The 25,532-nt window shown below is 38.3% G+C and overlaps 1 protein-coding gene across 2 annotated transcripts in view; it reads right to left on the bottom strand.

Moving 5' to 3' along the window:
• The window catches only part of PRKG1 (protein kinase cGMP-dependent 1), a 1,377,090-nt gene that overhangs the window by 808,971 nt on the left and 542,587 nt on the right, over positions 1 to 25,532 (bottom strand). For both annotated transcript variants that reach the window (XM_007520749.3, XM_007520748.3), the window contains exon 3: positions 7,167 to 7,280. In XM_007520749.3, coding sequence (XP_007520811.1) covers positions 7,167 to 7,280 — 114 coding nt within the window. The remainder of the gene's footprint in view (positions 1 to 7,166; positions 7,281 to 25,532) is intronic.

Here is a 25,532-nt window from a genome sequence, read left to right as displayed (position 1 = left end):
CTCTGGTCGTCTCTGTTAACCGCCTTGAAGCTACCCGCCCGGCAAGAGCCTTCCGAATTTTAACAACATGCTTCTGTGTCATGGCTCTGACCCAGGTTCAAGCTTGACCCCCACCACACTGAAGGGAGCTTTGGTGCTCTGGTCTTCCCTCGATCAAAACACAGCAGTAATACAAACATCATCTAACTGCTTATTTATTTATTTATTTTATTTATTTCTTCCCTTTGATTTTCTTAGTGATTTAATATTGAGTTACAAAATTACAAGATGACAGGGGTATGATCCCACACCGTCCCCACCACCAGAGTTCGATAAGTAGATTCCTTTTAACTAATCGACGCGCCATGGTTTCCATTGAAGTCTACTTTTTTTATTCCAGGATCTACCCAAAAAATCATACTGTGTTAAGTTTTCATGCTTCTGAGTATCCTCTGTGGTGATCTTTCAGTTAGAAAACGGTGACTGTCTTCTGGAGACATGGTAAGGTATCGTGGAGAGCATCTCGCCTGGGAGTGTTTGATATGGAGCAGTAATTGGACTGTAGTTGTGTTTGGGGGGTGGGGGCAGCCTTTCTCATCAGCACATATCAAAGACACATGAGAGTTGCCTGCCATCTTTGTGGATATTAGCACTGATCGTTATCCTATGGGGTTGTCTTCCCTTTATTCTGGTGATGGGAGTGTGTCACTCACTGCAGCCCACCCTGAGCCAAGCTGGGGGAGGGGCGGTTACACTGCATCTCCTGGAAAAGGTAGCACAGCTCTTTATCACTTGGAATTCTTCTATAGAGGGAGCTTGTCTCGCTCCCATTTTTTTTCAATCATCCGTTTATATTTTGGTAACTGCTTATTTATTTATCCAGTGTCTGAATATTTTCTCAGCTTTGACCACAAGTACTAAAATCCCATCTACAATTCATTTTCATTGGCAATACAATGGTCATTCATTTTATTATTTTTACCAATAGAAAATACCATAGGCTGACTGTATCAACATTATAATGAAAGCATATTTTGAAATTTTTAAGTAAGAAATTTTAGTCAAGCCTTTTTGTTTCCATTTTTCCAATCATCCTTTTAGGTTTCTAACAGTAGATTTTTTTTCCTGAGTCATATTTAATAAAGCCAATGTCTGAAATGGATAAAAGACTATATAATCCATGTCACTACATAAATTCAAATTTACTTTACAAACAAAAATAGAAATGTCCAAATTCTTTTGAATTTGGTTTTTTAAAATGTCTATGGTATAGTGGAATCTCTTAGTTACCCAACTTCTTCAACATATCGTAGATAACTTACAAATATTCCAACTAAGGCAGAAAAAATATATGGACCAGATACTATTGAAATTATTATTTAGGGGCTAGGCCATGGCACATCTGGGTAAGCACTCACACTACAGGGCACAAGGACCCAGGGTCAAGAGCTGGTCCCCACTGCAGGGGAAAAGCTTCACGAATGTTGAAACAGGGTTGCAGGTCTCTCTCTCTCTCTCTCTCTCTCTCTATCCCTTTCTACCAACCCCCCTCAATTTCTCTCTGTCTCTATCCAATAATAAATAAGGAAAAGTATTTTAAAAAGGAATTCTCAGCTTGTCAAATTTCTTATAGAATGTCTAGGCTCTCCGTTGTTACTGACATCTCTTAATATTGAAGTATTTTAAAATATGTGCCATAAATAATCTACAAACACATATTCAGATGATTATGTCCAAGTTAATTCATAAAAAGATTTCCACATGCACCCCAGACATACTTTTCAGACCAATGGCTATGGCAGTCATCAGAAACTGACATCACACTATTTTCCTACAAAGAAGGGAACATTTTCTATCTCTGTACTTTTGATTGAGTCCGTACGGATGAGACAGTTAGAACAATGCATTGCCTAAGCTCTGAGCTAGGAACACAAAGAGAGACAGGGCTCAGGATACTATCTTCAAGCAAAAAAAAAAAAAAATACCCTTAATTCAGGTACTACTGAAATAGCAAAAAGTCATAAGACTCAAACCTCAAAAGATTTCCTTTGTAGTTGTGAGAACCAGTTGTGAGAAAGGCATGTAAAAAAAAAAAAAAAAAAGAAAGGAAGGAAGGAAGAAAGGAAGAAAATAACATGAATGTCCTTGCAAATTCAGGTTGTCACTGATATAGTTTCTTTTTGCAGACTAAATGCTTTTCCCATTCTACTTTGGAGTTTTGAATATATACAGTTTTTCCCTGTTTGAGATTTAAAAGAGCCTTAGGATATAGAAACAAGGCAAGGGAACTAAAGTGAGTGTAAGTTGATGTCACTTCAGCTGTGTGGAGAGGAAAAGTAATGTTACAACTCAAAGTGATACTTGAGGAAAATATTATAAAAATATATTTGCAGGTATGGAGATTTAATTAATAAAGGGAACTACTTAATTAGACTTTATAGCTCCTTCCCACACAAAAACCTCTAATTTCATCTGTTCTGTTCCTACTGTTGGTCTCCTACTTATTAAGCAATTTGTTCTGCTTTATATCTGAACGCTTTTCAGCCACCAAGTTGCAGATATTACCATGATGCTAACCTGACTTCCCTGGGCAGGTGACCTTACCAGTATGTCCTAGAACCCCACCTCTCCAGAACCCTACCCTACTGGGGAAAGAGAGAGACAAGCTGGGGGTGTGGATTGACTTGCCAATGCCCATGTCCAGTAGAGAAGCAATTACAGAAGCCAGAACTCCCACCTTCTGCACCTCCAAAAGAGTTTTGGTCCATACATACTCTGAGAGGGATAAAGAACAGGGATGTTTCCAATAAAGAGGATGGAACACAGAACTCTGGTGTTGGGAACTATATAAAATTATCTCACAATCTTGCTAATCATTATTAAATCACTAATAAAAAAAGATATTCATCTTGGTGCTATGGGACTACCGGGTCTCTCTCTTGGTGTTATCATCATAACCAGTGATACATATTTGCACATTTTTCAGAAGAATACTAATTTATTTATCCAGATGTAATGCAAAGAGCTTGCTTCCAACTGCCACGATGATGCTTCTTTTAGTGAGAGCACATAATCACATCTAAACAATTTGTCAGTTGATAGCCTTAATTTAAAAAAAAAATGCTTCTGATAGCTTAAGTTAAAAAAATCAACCTACAGGAAGAAATCACTGAAATTTGTTAATTTTTGGCCTAGTACATTCCCAAAAGTTCATTCACTCATAAACAAGACACTACATTCATGTACCCTGAAAGCAGCTGAATGTCATCTAGGATTTCTTAATGAATGTGAGGTCTCAAATGCTAAGCAGTTTTCAGGCTGCCCTAGGAAGAAAGGAAAGGAGAGTGGAATCGTACACATTTTTAAGCATTAGAGAAAGTGGCTGACGAGGAGGGGTAGGGGTCCCAAGCCCAGGTAACCAGGGGAGAATAAGGGAGACAGACAAATGTTAGTAGGAATGGAATGTTCTTCTCTTAAGGCTTAGACTAGCATACACAAATAAATGAGTTCACTTTGAGAATTATTCCAGATAGGCATAACCATCACAGTACTAGCTGAGAGGAAAAGCACAGGAAATCTATGCAAACTTGAATTCTGATACATGAATAAATCTAAAATGCCAAAGAGAGACATTTTAAATGATCATAGGACAAGAATAAGACATCTTATTCTTAAGGCCATCTTCTATTTGGTGAACGTAGCACCTACAATGAAATCTAGTAAAATATACATCATGGGGGGATGGGCGGTAGCACAGCAGTGTAAGTGCAAGGACCAGTTCAAGGATTCTGGTTTGAGCCTCCCGGCTCCCCACCTGCAGGGGTGTCTCTTCACAAGCAGTGAAGCAGGTCTGCAGGTGCCCATCTTTCTCTCCCCCTCCTCTCTCCATTTCTCTCTGTCCTATCTGGCAACAACAACATCAATAACAATAATAACAACAATGATCAACAACAAGGGCAACAAAAGGGAAAAAATAAGACTCCAGGATTGGTAAGGCAGGCACTGGGCCCCATCGATAACCCTAGAGGCAAATATATATATATATATATCATGACTGGCATGAGGGAATAATTAAAACCTAAACATAAATAGTAGTGGAAGTCAACACTACTAAATACAGTCTTCCTGGCTCATATTAAATCCAGATTAAACCATCTGGAAAAATGTTGTTAAAATTCGACGGCTCCAGCCGGCCGGGCTAGCTTCACGGGCGGGTAACAGAGACGCGGAGACAACGGCTGGGCAGGGAAGCTGTATTTCTTTATTCAGGAATGACGATTCATAAACTAAACCAAACTAATCACCAAACAGAACTCTGCTGTCTCTTTGCAGCGGCGCAAGCACTCTCCCTTACTCTGTAACTCTCCAACTCAGGAACTCTGCAACCCTAGAACTCTGCAACTCTTCCACTCTCCAACTCTCTAACTCAGGCGGGGTTCCTCCGGGGCAGGGCCAAGCAGGCCCACGAAAACTAACTGGACTGATCCAATTCTCTTGGCGGGGGAGAACTACCCAATATAAAGCATACAACAGAAAAACACTTCAATGTTCACAGCTCATTGTCCTTACTTCAATAGTCGAAGGAAACACCTTTTCAAAAGAGTCCTTCCTCACGCATGCAGAACTGTTCAACTTGTAACTTGTATTGGCCCCGTGTCTTTCCGCTGTATCTAAAGTGGGTGCTCTACAGGAACACAAGCTTAGGGTTTATTTGAATCCATGTAAAGGTCAAGCTCCATCACTCACTGCCTCTCATAATGGACGGTCTGACCCTTAAATACTGACAACTACTATCTGCATTCAGCACCCAGCAACTTCTCGCTGGGTTACATGTACAGTATCTATTTAAATTCACCAACTTAGTAATTAATTTTTAATATGAAGTCATTACTAGAGAAGTATTCTAAGTAGATGAATAGCACCCAGGAAAGATAAATGTCATTTTACAAGAACCTCCTAAGAAAATTGCTTATTACATGGCAAACCAATAACATTATAGAAATATTTAGCTGTAAAATGTATGTAACGTATGATTAATCCACTTAAAATTCTTCTCTACTAATAATATTAAAAATTAAGTAACATGTAATTACTAAATTGACCTTTAGACATCCTGGACTTTCCATTAAAGTAAAGGAAGGGAATGTACCTTGAAATATTTAAAATTTTAAAATTAAAATATTCAAACATTTTTTTAAAGTAACAATTTAAACTTTTGAGAACTTTTTTTTTGATCCAAATATACAATTCTGGATTATTTTAGTCTTAGAAATCGTAATTCTCACGAGACACAATATGATAGTAATATCGGTTTCACTTAATGGTTCATTTTCTTTATTGCTCAAGCACTTTCTAAGTGAGCAGGAGCTGGGGCAAATTCTCTTTTGCTTTCTGTGTTTTATTGATCTTTGAGTATGTATGTAAATAACCACATAAGCAACCCAAAAGAGTTCTATGCTTTCAGAGATTAAGAATCAAATGCCAAAAATGCTCTAGCCTACAGGTTGCCAACTGCCACTGGTATCTTAGTGACGGCAACAAAAGGTAGTATAGCTATAACAAGCCCTCTAAGACAATTTCTGGGAATCTAGGTGGCCATGAATTATTAAGGTTTTTTTTCTTTCTTGTTGTATTCCAGGTTTTACTCTCTTATTTTCAGACACATGTCATCATTTTGATAAAAGCAGCAAACAAAATAACCAGCAATATCAAATAAATATAATTGATATTAACCATCATCTCTTATTGTGCCAACAGTGTTTTTTAACAGATGCCTAATCAGGTAACTTTGGATTGCTATCATTGCCCAGGGCAGTATGTCAGAATAACTTCTCAAACAGAAAATACACACACATGACTGAAAATGAAGTGGAATTGCCATTGTGGATTTTTTTTTTTTGCATTCAGCTCTGTTTGTTACACATGCATGGCATCCTGTGTCAGAAAAAAGGGATACATTTTTTTTTTTTTTAAATTCTTTCTCCCCAGAGACCATCCCTACTAGGGAAAGAGAGAGGCAGGCTGGGAGTATGGATCGACCAGTCAATGCCCAGGTTCAGCGGGGAAGCAGTTACAGAAGCCAGACCTTCCACCTTCTGCATCCCACAATGACCCTGGGTCCATGCTCCCAGAGGGATAAAGAACAGGAAAGCTATCAGGGGAGGGGATGGGATATGGAGATCGAGTGGTGGGAATTGTGTGGAACTGTACCCCTCCAATCCTATGGTTTTGTTAATGTCTCCTTTCTTAAATAAATAAAAAAAAAATCTTTCTCTAACAACTGCAGCTGCTTCTACTGAGAAGAGCTGTTAGAGAAATCATATACACACAGATATGTAACTCTAGGGAAACAAGTTGCTTTACTGGCCTGATTTAAAACAAGCTCAATCAGAAGGCAAGAAAGATGCTGTAATAGACAGTCTGATGAGCAGCTGAAGACAAGAATACACTTAGACACAGTTTTAGAGTTTGGAATATATCTCACTATCTTACTCAACCATATTGGAATGAGACAAAGGACATTCTCCTCTTAATTTTTTTTTTCCTCTAGGGTTATCTCTAGGCTCAGACAGAAAGAAACTGAGAGAGGAAGAGAAGATAGGGAAAGAGAAATATAGACACCTGCAGACCTGCTTCAGCACTTGTGAAAAGATTTCCCTGTGGGTGGGGAGCCGGGGGCTCGTACCGGGATCCTGTGGGGGTCCCTGTGCTTCATACTATATGATCTTAACCCTGTGAACCACTGCTGGCCCCCACCCCTTAATTTTCTAAAACACGAATGAACAAATGGTTCTGTAAGGAATGTAACCCCAAAATAGACAGATACATAAATATGTCTTTATAAACATCTTTTAAATATAACCCCAAGGCTTTCAATGCAGAAAATGAAAAGGTTATGCTCTTGTTAAATTCTCATTCCAATTTAATTCTAAAATCACATGGCTTTATAAACTGTGATTACTAAGAATCATAAGTCAAAAAAGATCTATGCCACAAGTCAGTGGTAAAATATGTGTACCTCATTGACCATAATCCTCTCATAAGAAAGCTAACATGTTAACTGTATTGAAATACAAAAACTGAAGTGATTTACAAAAGTTTAATCAAGAAGATTATTCATCAACATTTGAAAGTTCCAGAGGGCAAAAAACATTAAAAATATCTGAAAATATGAGTAACAGTCTTACTTTTGACGGTCGCGGTCCTGGTGCAGTTGTAAAGAATAGCCAGCTCTCCAAACACCTTTCCTGGCCCCATGGTGCACAGCTTCACGCCTTCTTTTGTGACTTCAACCTTACCATCTACGAAAGAAAAAGGGAAGCTCATTCATTCCTGCTCATGCTTCAATAACTTTGCAGCATTTTCAAGAGGTAAGAAGTACTACACTTAGTATTTATTTATTTATTTTTGAAAACCAAGCAATTGTAAGTTAAAACAAAGTTCTCCCCAAGATGTAATCCAAGGAATACAATATAAGAAGTAACTTCACAAGTCCACGTCCCGCTTCATATTAAGAGTTGACAGAGAGTGAGGTGGTGGTAATCCTGATGGAACACATGGGTTACCAAGCACACGGCCCTGGGTTCAAGCCACTGATTCTCATGTGCAGGGGGGGAAAGCTTCACTACTCTTCACTAGTGGTGTAGCAAGCAATGCAGGCATCGCTCCATCTCTTTTCCTTTGTATCTCCTTCCCCCTCTCAATTTCTATCTGCCTTAATAAATAAAATAAAGCAGGAATTAAAAAAGGGGGGGAGGGGAGGGGGATGTCCACCAGCTATAGTGGGGTTGTGGTACAGGCACAATGATAATTCTGGTGGCAATAAATTAAAATAAATGAATCAATAAATAAATACTTAAAATAATTGATTAATGGTTGAAACGAGACAAAGAACACATCAGAAAAAAGGAAGAGACAAAAATGTAAAGTTAGAGAAATATACATATATATATACATATAGATTATATTTATTTATTTGATAGAGACAGTCAGAAACTGAGGGAGGGGTGACAGAAAGGGAGAGATACACTTGGAACACTGCTTCACCACTTGTGAAGCTTTCCCCTTGCAGGTGGGGATCAGGGGCTCAAACTTGGATCCTTGAATATTGTAACATGTGCATTCAGCCAGGTACTCCTAAAGTTAGGAAATTATTTTTAAAGACGAAATGTAAGAAAACTATAGCAATCCAAAGGTGAATGTCATTCTCAGTCAGAAAGGAAAACTGAGGAAGTAGATAAATTTTCTTCTTTTTCAAAACAATTATTTATTTATTGTTGGATACAGTTAAAGAGAATTTGAGAGGGAACAAGGTGACAGAGAAGAAAAGAGACAGAGAGACACCTGGAGCCCTGCTTTACCACTCATGAAGCTTTCCCCCTGCAGGTGGGAACCAAGGGCTTGAACCCAGGTCCTTATGCACTGTAGTGTGTGCACTTAACCAGATGTGCTAAGACCTGTCCTCCATGGATATATTTTCTATAGCAAATGTCTTGGGAAGTCTCATTTGAGTGGGGCAGCTGTTTTGGGGAAGAGAAATTACTTTGGCCCTTGGGCATCATTTAACTGCATCTCTTGGTATCCTGCATGTCTAAACATATAGTCTGCTTATCTGCTTCTCAGCTCTTGTAACACTGAGTGTTAGACATAAGCAAACTACGAGGGCTGAGGGAAAAGAGAGACTAAAACGATGTTTCACATAGAACTTGAGAAATAAAATGCTGAAGAGGGGGAAGCCACCACGAAAACACCATACTTTGGGTATAAATTGCTGTCTGCAAGAAGGAAAGTGCTCTTCATGAAAAAAATTTAAAAACTATATTTATGTCATAACTATAATCAATAGTAATTTCACCATTATCCCCCCACCCAGTAAAGAAATAAAGATAATAACACGTTTTATTTAATATAGTCCTCAAAGTCCTCACCATTGTAATCAGAATAGAAAGAGATATCAGAGGAGTTCAAACTGGAAAGGAGGAAATTAAATTATCATTATTTGCAAATGATATGCTGTTATAACTAGAGGGCCCTAATAACTCTGCTGAAAAAAAATAGTGGAAATCATCAATAAATTCAATAAAAATAGCAGGTTACAAAATCAATACTCTTAAATCTGTGGCATTACTTTATACAAAATCAGGACCTGAGGAAAGGTAGCTCCAGGAAGCAATCCCATTTACAATTAAATCCAAAAAGATAAAATGCCCAGGAATAAATCTAACAAAGGAGGTGAAGGTCTTTTTCAATGAAAACTATAAGACATCATTAAAAGAAATAGACGATGACATAAAGAAATAGGAGAACATCCCTTGTTCACAGGTAAGAAGAAAAAAAATGTCACTGAAAGGGCAATCCTGCCAAAAGTAATCTATAGATTCAATTCTATCCCTATTAAAATCCCAATGGCATATTTCCAAGGAATTGAACAACTTATCCAAAAATCCGTGTGGAACTAGTACAGCCACAGGTCCTTTGGAATATAACTAAAATATGCCTACTAATTATCTACAAAATGGAGGACCCCCCCCCCAACTCTTTATCTGCACTATTCCAATATTTAGGTCCATGATTGGGCAACAATTTGTTTGGCTTTATATGTTAACTCTCTTTTCAACCACCAGGTTCCAGATGCTACCATAATGCCAACCGGACTTCCCTGGATAGACAACCCCACCAAGGTGTCCTGGAGCTCCGCTTCCCCAGGGTCCCACCCTACTAGGGAAAGAGAGAGGCAGACTGGGAGTATGGATTGACTTGTCAATGCCCATGTTCAGTGGGGAAGCAATTACAGAAGCCAGAACTTCCACCTTCTGCATCCCACAATGACCCTGGGTCCATACTCCCAGAGGGATAAAGAATAGGAAAGCTATCAGGGGAGGGGATGGGATATGGAGTTCTGGTGGTGGGAACTGTATGGAGTTGTACCCCTCTTATCCTATGGTTTAGTCAATGTTTTCTTTATATAAATAAAAGTTATATATATATATATATATATATATATATATATATATATATATATATATATATATATATATATTACCTTGGTGAAACATTTCAGGACCTTAATATCAAAGACATATGTAGAGACTCTACCTCATGGGCAAAGGAAACAAAAACAAGAATGACCAAATGGGACTATCTCAAATTGAAAAGCTTCTACACATCAAAAGAAAATTCCATAAGGATAAACAGGAAACTCAGTAAATGGGAAAAAGATATTTGCATACTACACTTCAAGTGATTGATAGCAAACATCTATAAAGAACTCATACAGCTTAACCAAAAGAAAAAGAACAGCTTAATAAAAATTGGTATGAATAGACAGTTCTCTAAAGAAGAAATACACATGTCCCACAGAAATTTATGGAAATGCTCCAATTCACTCATTACTAAAGAAGTGCAAATTAAAACCACTTTGGGATTCCACCTGACACTTTTAAGAATGGGCTTCATGAGTAAAACAAAAGAAGGTGATTGTTGGAAAGGATATGGAGAGAGAAGAACTCTATCTACTACACCGCTGTTGGGAATGCAGACTGGTGCTACCATTATGGAGAACAGTACGGAGAATCCTTAAACAAATACAAATAGAAACACCTTATGATCCAGCAGTTCCTGGATAAGGTATTCCTTTTGGCATTTACCTAAAAGATTTAGCAACACTGATTCAAAGGGATAGATGCACCTTCAAGATCATAGTACCTTTTATCACAATAGCAGAACCGTGGAAACAAAATGCCCTTCCACAGATGACTGGGTAAAAGTTATAGGACATATACTCAATAGAGTATTACTCAGAAAAAGAAAATGATAGTGTGTCCTTTGGCATAAACTGGATGGAATGGAGAAGAGTAGGTGGAGGATAACTACAGAATAATTTCACTCATGTGTCGAATATAGAAAATTGAATATACAAATGTGAAAAAAAAGTCAACCTATAAGACTGAGAAAACTACAGTGGTTATCAGTGGGGGTGGGCATGGGGGACACAGAAGTTTGGTGATGGGAGTGGTGAAAAAAAAAAGACTATACTATAATTCCTCAACCTAAAATAAACAGATAATAAATAAACTTAGAAAAGAAAAATAATAATGCATTAATAAAAGAAATAAATTATTTTCTTTGCCTCATTTTGGATGGACTCCAAAGGAAGATGATAAAGTGAGATAACCAAAATAAAAGAGAAAAATATACCAGACGACCTCACTTATAGAGAAACCTTAAGAAACAAAGAGAAAATTACGGCTAAAGCTGACCTGGGTGTGGTATATTGTAGCAAAGCAAAGGGCTTTGGAGAGAGGCAGAAGGGAGAGGGAGGACAGAGATTGTGACTATTTCTCAAGTACTGTCTTGTAGACCATGACCTCCTCAATGACATGATTTGGGTTTTTTAAAAAAGAAAGCAGGCAGGACTACATGTAGAATTTTTTATACTGAGGAAAGGAAATGGGGTAAGACACACATAGGGAAAAGTCAAATATGAGTTGTCAGAAGAGCCATGATGCAATTTTGGATTAAAAAATGGAGAAATGTCATGACTTTTCTGACAACACACTAGATGGAATTTATAGTGTGCTTCTGTCTGAGGCGTAAACTAACATAGATTAAACTCAGCTTGGAAATTTTTGTTTAATTATAATTTGCTATTAGCTTTAAGAGTATGTTTTGATTAATTTAAATCAGGTTAGCATTGATGAATGCATTTTCTATTTCTTTGAAAAAAATAGAGGAAATTAGTTAGTAATTATTCATGACTTTTAGTACTTCAAGTTAATTTCATTTTCAAATATTAGATTTCAAACCATAGATTATTTTCAAAGAGTAGCAGAAAGACATTTCACAATACTCTATTTGAGTTTTTGACTTTCTCTACTTTACCCCTGACTAAACCCAATTGTGACCTGAAGCTATTAGAACTGTTAGTTAGTTGGGTAACTCATAGCAACCCCAAAATAAGTATTTCCTTATATTGCTGAGACTCTATTACCTACACCAGGAATAAACAATCCTATTTTTTAATAATAAAAAATTAAAATAATTTTAATTTGGCTTTTGGTAAATTGTGTACATTTGAGATGCTGAAACAGTTGGCTAAGACAAGGTCTAAAAGTTATTTATAGATCCACTGAGCCATTTTATCACTCCCACCATTATCATGAATAATTGAAAGCTTTGTCACAGTATGTGAATGGATTTCTTATTGTACTTGAGGTACCATATGCCCAGCTGTGAGCTGAGAGGGACTGAGCTGTAAGTTCTAAATCTTGTCATTTTGAGAAGCAATCAATCTCCCTACTGCTTTCTGGCACCACAGTTCATGTACCACTCTCGGGAAATTTAAGTGTGAAGAGATCCATTATAGAACACCCATCATTCCCTCTCACTTTGATAAGAACCACTAGGCCATGAATATAAAGAAAAAAAGGAGTTTCAAGGAAATGCAGAAACGTCTAGTCTTGTTTCTAACTTGTGGTTTTGTGTCCTAAGGACTTTTATGCTACGACAAATCAGCTAAGAGATCTATTACTAGCAGAGTAAAATAGAATGGCTGGAAACCTAGTTATATACACAGCGTGCCTAGTGTCAACAGTCTTGGTTGAAATATTCAGGCTGACTTGCCTGACCATTAAAGGGAGACATGTATTGTAAGGACCCACCTGGACACGACGCTTTCCTGCTGTTGGACAATACGTTTGTGAGCGTGCAGGGTTGAAACCACAGTTCTCAAACTTTGTGTTTTCCTACAATAATATCCACATTTTGGTGGTTGAGCTGCGTTGTCACCAGTAGAGATGACTTGCCTCTCCAAGGTAAATTTGTGGTTCTTAACATTTTTTTTTTTAGTTCCAATGGGACAGAATTGACATATAGGACTGCATATTTTTAACCCATTTAGCATAAGGTAGACACCTTGTTTACACATTTTTACTAAATGATTACTACAATAAATTTAACATTCATCATCTAATATAAATTTACAAATGAAAATGTTTTCCCCTTACCATGACAAATTTTGGGGGATATTTTTTCCTTTTTCTTTCTTTATTCCCTTTTGTTGCCCTTGTTGTTTTATTGTTATAGTTATTATTGATGTTGTTGTTGTTGGATAGGACAGAGAGAAATAGAGAGAGGAAGGGAAGATAGAGAGGGGGAGAGAAAGACAGACACCTGCAGACCCGCTTCACCACTCATGAAGCTTCCTCCCTGCAGGTGGGGACTGGGGGAAATTTCATTATAAGGATCCCGGTTCAAGCCCCCAGTCCCCACCTGCAGGGTCATTTTTAGTTGGAGATTCTGTCACATGGGGAGAAAATCAGAAAGAGCTGAGGCTGCCTTTAGCTACCTAAAGGGAACGATATTCCCAGGGGAAGATTATATTCTTAGATATTCCGCTTAAATCTGTACTTCCTGTTAATTATTGATATATGTCTTCCTTAAGCCAGTGTAAGAAGGAAAAATAAAAACCAGCCTCACTGTGAGACGTAAGTTGGTTCTTGAAGGAGGATGGTTTGCCAGCAGCACCTTCTCAGTTTCCTATATAACTGCTTTCTGATCCAAGTGGATATGGTTTCTCTGGACATAAAATACTTAGATGCATTAATAAAGTATTAGAATTAATCTGCTTTGGTCATAAAATTCAAGCCTGGGCAAAGTGTGCTGCTCTAGTATGATGGATTCAAATTTTGTGATATCTACTTTTAACTGAGTCTATTTTATTTTCACATTTGGAATGTTTATGTAGCTATTATTTTCCCTAGACAATTTTTGCTATTGTTTCTTTTCTTCTTTTTTTTTAAAATTAAGTATTCTTTTTTTTTTTTTAGATTTTTTTGTTTATTTATGTATTGGATAGAGATAGCTAGAAATTCAGAGAGAAGTGGGTGATAGAGAGGGAGAGAGACAGAGAGACACCTGCAGCCCTGCTTCACCACTTGTGAAGCTTTCCCCCTCCAGGTGGGGACCAGGGACTCAAACCTGTAACATGAGCGCTCAAACAGGTATGCCACCACCCAGCCCCGCTATCATTTCCTTAACTACCAGATTCTTTCAATACTTTTCAATACACACACACACACGCACACGCACACGCACACACACGCACACACAAGAAAAAGAAAACTATAGAACAGTATCTCCATGAACACAGATGTTAAGAGACTAAACATACTGCAACTGGACACAACATTACCTTAAAAAGATTGTACATCATTATGAAGCGGGATTTATCCGAGGGATGCAAGACTGATTCAATATGCATTAATCAATCAATGTGACCCACTGCATCAATAAAAGTAAAACCAAAAAAACACATGATGATCTAAATAGAGACAGAGAAAGCCTTCAACAAAATCTAACATCCTTTCATAATCAAAACACTACAAAAAATGGGAATAGATGGAAAATTCCTCAACCTAGTGCAATCCATATGCAACAAACCTACAGCTAACATCATCCCCAATGATGAGAAACTGAAAACATTCCCACATAGATCAGGTACTAGACAAGGCCAACCACTATCACCATTACTATTCAACAATGTTGGGAGTTCCTGCCATAGCAATCAGGCAAAAGAAAGGAGCAACGAAGCAGGTCTGCAGGTGTCTTTCACTCTCCCTTTTCCTGTCAATTTTCTTCTGTCTTGTCAAATTAAATAAACAAATAAAGGGAGTCTGGCAGTAGCACAGTGGGTTAAGGGCACAAAGCACAGGACCAGCATAAGGATCCGAGTTCAAGCCCCCGGATCCCCACCTGCAGGGGGGTCGCTTCACAAGCGGTGAAGCAGGTCTGCAGGTGTCTATCCTTCTCCCCCCCACCCCGTCTTCCCCCTCGTCTCTCCATTTCTCTCTGTCTTATCCAACACAGTGACATCAACAACAACAACAATAATAACTACAACAATAAAACAAGTGCAACAAAAGGGAATAAATAAATATTTAAACATTTAAAAAATCTCTTTTAAAAAATAAAGAAATCAAAGGGATACAGATTAGAAGAGAGCCAAACTGTTACTATTTGCAGATGATGTGATAGTATATATAGAAAAACCTAAAGAACACAGCAGGAAACTACTGGAAATTATCAGGCAATATAGGAAGGTGCCAGGCTACAAACATTAGCTACAAACATTAGCAGTATTCCTTTATGCAAATACCAAGTCAGAAATAGAAGAAATCCAGAAACCAGTCCCATTAACTACAGCAGCAAAAACAAGAATATATCTAGGAATAATCCTAATGTAAGAAGTGAAATGCCTGTCTACTGAAAATTACCAGTCACTATTCAAAAAAAAAAAAAATAGCAAACAGGTTCAAAGTGGAAAGATATCCCATGTTAATGGATTGGAATAATTAGCATCATCAGAATAATTATTCTACCCAGAGCCATATACAAACGTTATGCACTCCCCACCTATGAAACTAAGTTCATAGCAGCACAATTTATAATAATGCAAACCTGGCAGCAATCTAGGTATCCAACAGAGGAGTCACTAAGAAAAGTTGTGATGTAGATACACAGTGGAATGCTCCACAGTTATTAAGAATGATGAAGGTACATTCTTCACCTCATCTTGGATGGAGCTGAAAAGAGCCATGTTAAGTGAGGTACGCCAGAAAGAGAAAGATGAATATGAGATGATCTCACTCACGGATAGTAATTGAAAAATAAGAACAGAAGGGAAAACACAAAGCAGAACTTGGACTCTGAGGAAGCAGTGGGAGGGTGTGCTGAGTATGCTTTGAGTCCCCTGGTGCAGGGTAGTGGATAAGGACCCAAGCTGAGGGTGAGATTTCCATAGACGTCTATCACAGGGAGGTGAGACTTTATCTCGGGTCAACAACTGGGCTGTAATCCAGTATTCCTCCACCCAGTAAAGATAAATAAGAGTCCTTGAACACACACACACAAACACACACACACAAAACACACAGAGAGAGAGATAGAGAGCACAGAGAGAGAGAGAGAGAGCACAGAGAGAGAGAGAGAGAGGGAGGGAGAGAGAGAGGGAGAGAGGGGGGATGGAGAGAGAGAGGGAGGGAGAGAGAGAGAGGACCTAAATACCACTTTTTTGTTGCCTAATACTATAGGGCGTATATGCATATCAGCCAAGGAAATCTATCTGAAGAGACATACTGAATGAAGCAGTTTGGTTACAAAGAATCATCTGAACCATCAAAACGGTCTGGAACAAGGAAGTTGCACACAAAAAAAGGAGCTTACACTAAAAGCATTCAGGCTCCTTGGATCTGTAATTGTGTGCACGGTGTTTTGAAGTCCCAGTGTTTCTAAAGTCTGTAAATGTCCTAAATAGATGTATCTTGACTAATTTCAATTTCTAGTAGCGGAGAAAGGTAGGAGGAAGCAGATAGGCACCTGTCAGAAAGCAAAGAGAAGTGAAGTAGACTGACCAGTCCCAATCAATGATAGTTGAACAGATAATTAAGTTGAATTCATTAAGTCAAGATTTCTAAATGTAATTCCAGCAGTGACTAGCCTGAACACCTTCAATTAGCCTAAACATTAAGTACCTGCTTTTATAGTTCCTTCAAGACAAGCAGATGGCAAAATTACTGCTATCTATTTAGACTTTGGGAGCTTTTATTATACGATTTTTAATTTATGATTTGTTCATATTACTTTTGTATAAGATTATAATGTAAAGCAACAGTTCTCAATTAGCTAGGCTGATGGGGGCAATGGGTGGTGTCACTCACTTAGTTGTCAGTGTCTGGAGACAGTATTGGTTGCCACACCCGGAAAGAGTTATGCTATAGTGACATACTCTAGAGGAGACAGGGATTCTTCTCTCTAACTAGAAGAGTAGGAAGCAGGGGTATCTCTCAGAGTCTTATAAAGTGCAGGACCCCCTCTCATGCATTCATTCACTCCAAAGCACTATGCATCTCCAACTGTGAGTCGCCATGAAGTTGAGAAGCCCCGATATACAGTAAACCCACACATGTACAATGCAATCTACATATAAATGGACAATTCTGACTTCGTTCGATGTCATTACAACCTCCACCAGATGTGAACTGCCACATAAAAGGTTAACACTAGACTGCAAAAGTTAAGTCAACTATGTTGCTTTCGAACTGAATGCAGCCCCCAAGCTACTTAACTAGTTTCCTCCAGCAGATGTCACTTGGAATACAAGCAATTACAGAAAATTCAGAAGAATAACCTATAAGAATATCCTACAGATATTAGAGTGGTAGCTGTTATCCAAAAACACTTGGGAGTCACAGATCTGACTGGACTATGGTCTGCTTGTGAGGTCTTAGATAAATTACTGATTCTATATACCTCCATCAATTCACTACAGATTTCAATGACAGCATCCTGTTTCATAGGGTTAAAAATGAGCTCGATGATACCTGAAGCATGGCAACACATAGAAGTTGAATGGTCTCTTAAGGAGGAAATTTTCATTTAAAATATTTTGACAGGCAGCTTGAAGGAGCGTGAATCAGGCTCCAAGTTCTTTCTCATAAATTCAGGAATGAAAGAGAGCAGAAGGTAAAAGAGAGCATAACGTGAAGGGGGAAAGGAGATGGGCAGAAACTGGGGAGAGAATGCAGAGAAAGGGCTCTAAAGGAAAGCCACATGAGGAAGACACTAGAGGGCAGACAGTATTTAGTAATATATATATATATATAGTGTGTGTGTGTGTAATAGTATTTGTTGTTGTTCCTAGAAATAATCAATCTCCCCCATTCTCTCTCAACTGTAGTCTGCTCCACACTAACTTCTGTGTGTGCATGTTTGGGAGAAGGTGACCGCTTAGGAGACAACCCATTGTTGGGATACATGAACGCAGAGAAGTGTTAAGGGGAGAATCGTCCACGTGGGCCATTAAAAAGCATTTAGTCTTGGAGACGAACCACGCAGTGCTTTGCAGATATTTGAGGGAGTGGGTGGGCATCAACCTCTTCATAGGATGTCTAATGGACACTTAGTCCAGTTTCAGCCAAGGCTGGAAATGCTAGATTGCTACTTCAATCAGAAAAATGTGTCTCTTTTTACCAAGTCCATGTCAGACCACTAAGTTTTATAGTAATTGGTAAGAAACAGGAGAAGAGTTTTGAAATGACAAGTTCTAGGCTATTACTTCAATTCTAACGTCTCCTAACATATTGCCCATTCTTGGTAAAGTCACTTTTTCAGTGGAACTGAGATAAAAGCTATTCACTTCACAGATAGATATGCAAAAATATATGTGAGTCTGGTGTGTGATGAAGTTTACCTCAAATATTAGTATGCACTAAGCTCATTGAAGGGGTCATAATTTAGTTCCTGCATTATCTGGCTGTAAATACTACAGGAATATTAAATATGCATTGGTGAACAGGCTGGAATATTAGTGAAAATGGCTGTGAGAATAACTATACTTTGGGGAAAACTTTACAGTCTTGTTTAAATTATATTTGATTCTGGGGAGTTGGGCGGTAGCACAGCGGGTTAAGCACAGGTGGCACAAAGCGCAAGGACCAGCATAAAGGATCCCGGTTCTAGCCCCGGGCTCCCCACCTGCTTGGGAGTTGCTTCACAGGCAGTGAAGCAGGTCTGCAGGTGTCTGTCTTTCTCTCCCCCTCTCTACCTTCCCCTCCTCTCTCCATTTCTCTCTGTCCTATCCAACAACAATGACATCAATAACAACAACAATAACTACAACAAGGGCAATAAAAGGGAAAATAAATATATATATATATATATATATATATATATATATATATATCTGATTCTGGTAGTATATTTTATGTTATGTGCATTTTCCCACAATAATATATTGAAAAGAGAAAAAAATATCATCTGTATATACATAGTCCAAAAGAGAAACCAAAATTAAGATGATCAATTTCCACTTCTTGTAGACATTTTTGTACTACACTATTGCAGCAAGCAGTAGCTATTTCATAGCATGAATTTTTATTTGACAGTTTAAATGATCTACACTTCATGTGATGTATTTTCCCTTTACACAACTTCTGTATTCTGTTGAGTATAAAGCATTTCAGATTTTAGCAGCCCAGAGCAAGAAAGAACAGAAGACGATGAACTTATATCCTACAAAATACAGTGACCTATAGAAAGATGAAAAAGAATGATTTTAAATTCAGCTCTAAAGCCATTAGGTGAATGACCTGGGGGCAGGGGGGTGACAGGATCAAATCTAAGCTACTGCCCCCACACAGATACTTCTCACCCTGTATAATGAGCAAAATAAGGTGGAATCAGGGAGATAGTTTATTTTTTAATTTTTTAAATTTTATTTATTTTCTCTTTTGTTGCCCTTGTTGTTTTATTGTTGTAGTTATTATTGTTTTTGTTGTTGATGTTGTCATTGTTGGATAGGACAAAGAGAAATGGAGAGAGGAGGGGAAGACAGAGAGGGGGAGAGAAAGACAGACACCTGCAGACCTGCTTCACCACCTGTAAAGCGAAGCCCCTGCAGGTGGGGAGCCGGGGGCTCGAACAGGATCCTTATGGTGGCCCTTACACTTCGCACCACATGCTCTTAACCTGCTGTGCTACCACTGGACTCCCAATATTTTACTTTTTGATATTTATTTATTAATGCGTGTGAGGGGGGGGGAGAGAGTGTGTGTATCACTCTAGCACACGCAGTACTGAGCGTCAACCTTTGGAACTCATGCTTGAGAATCCATACTTTACTCAATGTGCCACCTCCCAGGCCACTGAGACAACATTTTAAGAAGAGATATTGAGTAACTGTGAAGGAAATGTCCCAACCACTCATCTAATCGGCATTCCAGGGGAATGGCAGGAGGGAAACTTCATGAGGGGCAAAGCAAGTATGGTGTCTTTCTTTCTCCCTATTTCCCCCCTTCCTTCTCAATTTCTCAACAGAATGAAAGAAAAAAAAGGTCACCAGGAGCAATGGATTTGTAGTGCAGGCACTGAGCCCCACTGATCACTGTGGTGACATCAAAAACAAAAACAAAAACAAAAAAAAAAGGGAACTGTTCTAAATTTGACTGTGGAGATGAACACACATCTTTGTAAATATTCCCAAAGAGACTGAATTAAATACCGTCAGTAAGCAAACTGAATAGAATGTGAATCATATCTAAATGATTTTGTTTAAAACAATGTCTTAGAATAAGCACACAGTAATTAATCGATTGTAAAATTAGTCAGCAGTGCAATTCACAATACTATATCCCCAATCACAGACTGCTTAAGAGTCAGGAGCTTTGGCTTCAGAAGCTTTCTCAAACTATTCTTCTTACACCTTGTAGAATCTTTGCTTTAGTGGGGATAGATAGCATAATGGTTATGCAAAGAGACTCTTGTGCCTGAAGCTCTCAAGTCTCAGGTTCAATCTCCTACACCACCATAAACCAGAGCTGAGCAGAGCACTGGTAAAAGGAAAAAGAAAACAAAAACAAAAAAAACAAGGAAGAATCTTTGCTTTAACACATCAGCAGCAGCAACCTCAGTTTCCTCCTATAATTATCACCTACCTCTTCCAAGCTTCATGCTCAGTATATCTGTATATGACACAGTCAGACAAAGACGACAAATTCCTCTTACCATCATAATAGTCAGTCCAATCAGTTACGTTCATTTTTAAATAAAGTCTGTATACCTTAAACACTTATTTGCAATGGATAACATTTTTTCCCTGCATCATTTACTACCAAACCATGTAACGAATAGAAGCATCTTATTTTAATATTGTTTTGATAAATGGTCCATTTGATATGAAGTTCAAACTAGTTGGCTGAGAATTCAAATCACATTCCTGTAATTGTGTGTCCAACGTTTTCACAAACTGTTCCTCCCCCTTATTTTTTTCCCCCACCACCAGCATTATCTCTGGGGCATGGCTCCTGGCAGTCATTTCCCCACTTCCCCCCTTTTTTCCTTTCAAATTTATTTAATTTATTTTTTATTTTTTAAATTTTTATATTTATTCACTTATTTTCCCTTTTGTTGCCCTTGTTTTTCATTGTTGTTGTAGTTATTATATTGTTGCTGATATCGTTCGTTCTTGGATAGGACAGAGAGAAATGGAGAGAGGAGGGGAAGACAGAGAGGGGGAGAGAAAAACAGACACCTGCAGACCTGCTTCACCGCCTGTGAAGCGACTCCCCTGCAGGTGGGGAGCCGGGGGCTCGAACCGAGATCCTTACACCGGTCCCTGTGCTTTGTGCCACCTGCGCTTAACCCGCTGCACTACCGCTGGACTCCATCTATTTATTTATTTAATTTGACAGGAACAGGGAGAGAGAAAGACACCTGCAGACCTGCTTCATCGCTCATGAGACACCTTCCCTGCAGGTGAGAAGCAGGGTTCGAACCCAGATCCAGGTGCGTGGTGATATGTGTGCTTAACTGAGTGCAACAACCCTCCTCCCCCAATTTCTCTTCTTCTTTATCATTCTCTTATTCAAATCCCATGGTCTCTCTCAAAGATTTTCACCTCACCACAATTCCAGGGTCTGTAATCTCAGGCTGACATAGAGAATTCTCTGATCTCAAATGGAAATGCTGCACTTTCATAGCCAAGAACAGGTTTGATGTAATAGTTCATATGCCATTGTCACCAAGATAAATCATACTTCCTTATTATCACACATTTGAAATTACATTTTAATATGGACTTCATCACTCCTTCAAAGTCATGGCAATTATGAGAACCCTTAAATATTATTTAATCCAGTAATGAAGAATACATATTTAATAGTGTCAAAATGTCTTTTAGTTAGAGATTTTTAGATGTAATTGGTTTCCTCGTTAATTCTATCAATTTTATGCATCTTAAATTTAAAAAAATAATGCTCTGAAATAAGGTTTCAAGTTATCAGAACTCCACAGGGCATTTGACACAAAATGAATTAAGAATACCTATCTAATTAAATTATTATTCTATACAAAATGGCTAACTTTTCTTCAGTGTTGACTTCGCCATTCTTCTAAACTTCTATATCTTACCACAAAAAGAGATCAGCCTAAAAGAAAAAAGAAAAAAAAAAAAGAAAAGTTTATTCTTTTCACAAATTCAATGTTTGTTTTCCTTATAGATTCTAACAGCAACTCAACTTGTTCATGTTGTTGTTCTTAGGTCAGTCCTTTGGCTTATACCTTCCAACACTCAGAAAACTCAGCCACAGTAAGATTTTCATAGCTGCAATTTTATTAGTTTGAGCTGTTTTCAATATCTCCAAATAAGTTCCTTTCTGTGTTGTTTCCCTTTTAGTAAACTCAAATGTATTTAAACTAGTTCTTTTAAAAAGATAATATTTATTTACTTATTATTGGACAGAGAGAAATAGGGAGGGAGAGAGGGAGAGAGAGAGAGAGAGAGAGAGAGAGAGAGAGAGAATGAGAGAGAGACCTGTAGCCCTGCTTCACCACTTATGAAGCTTTTCTCCCTGCAGGTCAGGGCAAGGGGCTTGCACCTGGGTCCTTATGCACTGTAATGTCTGTACTTAACCAGGTGTGCCACCAGCTGGACCCTTAAACTGTTTTTTTATATTCCTTCTTCACAGACTCGTGTCACAGTATAAGGCTATGACCGAGGGTCAGAATTATTCTGAGAAACAGAAAGCAAAGTAGATAAAAGAAACCTCATGTGACAATAAATTATCCTAGCCTGTTGGGGGTACTTGTTACAAGTCCAAGATCAAAGATTCTGCCTTATTTTTGCAACCTAGTGTCAGTTGGTATATTGGCCATTTGGTCTGTCTCTCAGACTTTGAGAATCATTTTATTAATATCTTTTCATGGGCAAGAACAGGGACTATTAACTCCACTGGACAAAGTCAGCCTGACAGTAAAATAAAGGTATAAATTAGATGCACTGCTTAAATGGAAAAGATACAGATAAAACATCTTGGGTATTTAGAACATTTTTATTTTAATACAGCCACATTAAGCATCCTTATCATCTTTCTACTTTATTACTGAAGTAATTTGATAAGCAAGATCAATAGGCCTGAAGAATATAAAAGGAAAATGTTTTGATTTTTTTTTTATTAGAGGGATTGAGGGTTTACAGTCAATGCTAAAATGCTGTAGTCTATCCTTGTGTAACATTTCTCAGTTTTCCACAGAACAATTCAACCCCCTCTAGGTTCTCCTCTGCCACCATGTTACAGGACCTGAACCCTCCCCTCACCGCAGAGTCTTTTATTTTGGTGCAATACACCAAACCCAGTCCAAGTTCTATTTGTGTTTTCTTATATTTTAACTTCTTTTTTCTTATAATTTATTATTGGTGATTTAATAATGATCGACAAGATTGTGGGATAAAAGGGGTACAATTCATAAAATTCCTACCACCAGCATGCCATATCCCATCCCCTCCATTGGAAGGTTCCCTATTCTTTATCCCTCTGGGAGTATGGACCAAAGATTTCCAAGGGGCTCAGAAGGTCAGAGGTCTGACTTCTGCAATTGCTTCTCTGCTGGACATGGGCATTGACAGGTCTACCCATACCCCAGCTTGTCTCTACCTTTCCCTAGTGGGGCAGGGCTCTGGTGAGGTGGGCTTATAGGACACAATGGTCGTCTGCCCAGGGAAGGCAGGCTGGTGTCACGGTAGTCTGTTTCAACTTTTGTCTATGAGTGAGATCATCCCATATCCATCCTTTTGTTTCTGACTTATCTCACTTAACATGTTTCCTTCAACCTCCATCCAAGCTGGAGTGAAGACGGTGAAATTACCATGTTTCACAGCTGAGTAGTATTCCCTTGTGTATATATATAGATATGCCACAACTAACTTAACCACTTATCTGTTGTTGGACTCCTGGGTTGCTTCCAGGTTTTGGCTATTGCAAATTGTGCTGTTGTGAACATAGGTATACACAGATATTTTAGGATGAGTGTGTTTGGTTCCTTAGGATCTATCCCCAGAAGAGGAATTGCAGGGTCATAGGGCAGGTCCACTTCTAACCTTCTGAGAGTTCTCCAGACTGTTCTCCACAGAGGTTGGACCCACTGACATTCCCACCAGCAGTGCAGGAGGGTCCCTTTGGCCCCACAACCTCTCCAGCATTTGTTGCTGCTGCCTTTTCTGATGCCTGACATCCTCACAGAGTGAAGTGGCATCTCATTGTTGTTTTTATTTGCATTTCTGACAATCATTGACTTGGAGCATTTTTCATGTTTGTTGATCTTTGGTACATATTCTGTTGACATCCTCTTGCCATGTTTGGATGGGGTCATTTGTTTTCTTGTTGATAAGTTTGGTGAGTTCTTTATTTAATATTTTGATTATTAGCCTCTTCTTTGAAATCTGTCTTGCTTTATATCTTACCACCTTTCAGCCAGCAAACAAACTGCACAGGCTACTATGATTCTATCCTTACTTCCCTAGGCAGATGACCTCACCAACGTGTCCCAAAGTCTCACCTCTTCAGAGTTCCTACCCCACTAGGGAAAGATAAAAACAGGCTAGTGGTGTGGATCCACCTGTCAATGTCCATGTCCAGTGGTGAAGCAATTGCAGAAGCCAGAACTCCCACTTCTGCTCCCCATAAATATCTTTGGTCCAGACTCCCAGAGGGATAAGAATAGGGAAGCTTCCAATGGAGGGGATGAGACATAGAACTCTGGTGGTGGGAACTGTATGGTATCATCTTACAACCCTGCTAATCATTATTAAATCAGTAATAATATTTTAAAATCTTATTTTTAGTACTTTATTGGGAGTTAATGGTTTACAGTCTTTTGTTTATACATAGGTAAAAAAAAATGTTCTTAATGACTTAGTACTACCAATGCAATGAATATTATGTCCCTATCTAAAAATGGCTTAAATCATTTATATACTTAAAATCAAGCTTTTATAAATGACATTAAAAGTCATATTTGTTTTTCCAGCTTTAGTTCATGTACTGACTCACAGCAAAGACAACGCATTTTCATTTTAACAACTACTTTTCTTTCAAAAACTCTTTCCTACCCCACCCACACCCCAGTGGAGTTAACAGAAGGAATTTTAACTCTTCAAGAAGACAGTGTAGTGATTACGAACAGATCCAAAGTAAAAAGTGATGTATTTTAAATTATGATGACTCTGAAAAATAGATATGAACTAGTGCTATGTTTCTACCTAAGACTTGTTTACACTATAAAATACTATGTACCTAAAATATTAGGATTCAGAATATATTCAATAGATGCAGTATAAAAAACAGCTGGAAGAGTTTGGTTCTGAAAACCATCTTGAATAGTGGAATAACACACTGTCTTGTGTATTACTGCAGCTTCACAGTGAAAAATAATGTTAAAGTTCACTAGCCCTGGGCCATTATTTTTAATGTTCATCTAACAAACTTTGAAGCTCTTGGTCTCTGTTGGGAAAGTATAAAGTCATGAAAGATGGTCTGGGGGGGGGGGGGCAGCTGACATCCCCAGGATTATAAAGTAGGAATAAAATTAAAGCTCTTCGGCGAGACCAAGACAAAAGAGCTTACATAAGTCTTTCAGATTTCCCACATATTTTATTCATCACAAGGGAGAGGGAAATCGGAAGATTTTCCCTGTGCTAACACCACCACATAGGAAGAAGAAAA

The sequence above is a fragment of the Erinaceus europaeus genome, chromosome 1 (assembly GCF_950295315.1).
Source record: "Erinaceus europaeus chromosome 1, mEriEur2.1, whole genome shotgun sequence".
Taxonomy (NCBI): Eukaryota; Metazoa; Chordata; class Mammalia; order Eulipotyphla; family Erinaceidae; genus Erinaceus; species Erinaceus europaeus.
This window is presented reverse-complemented; position numbering and strand designations above follow the sequence as displayed.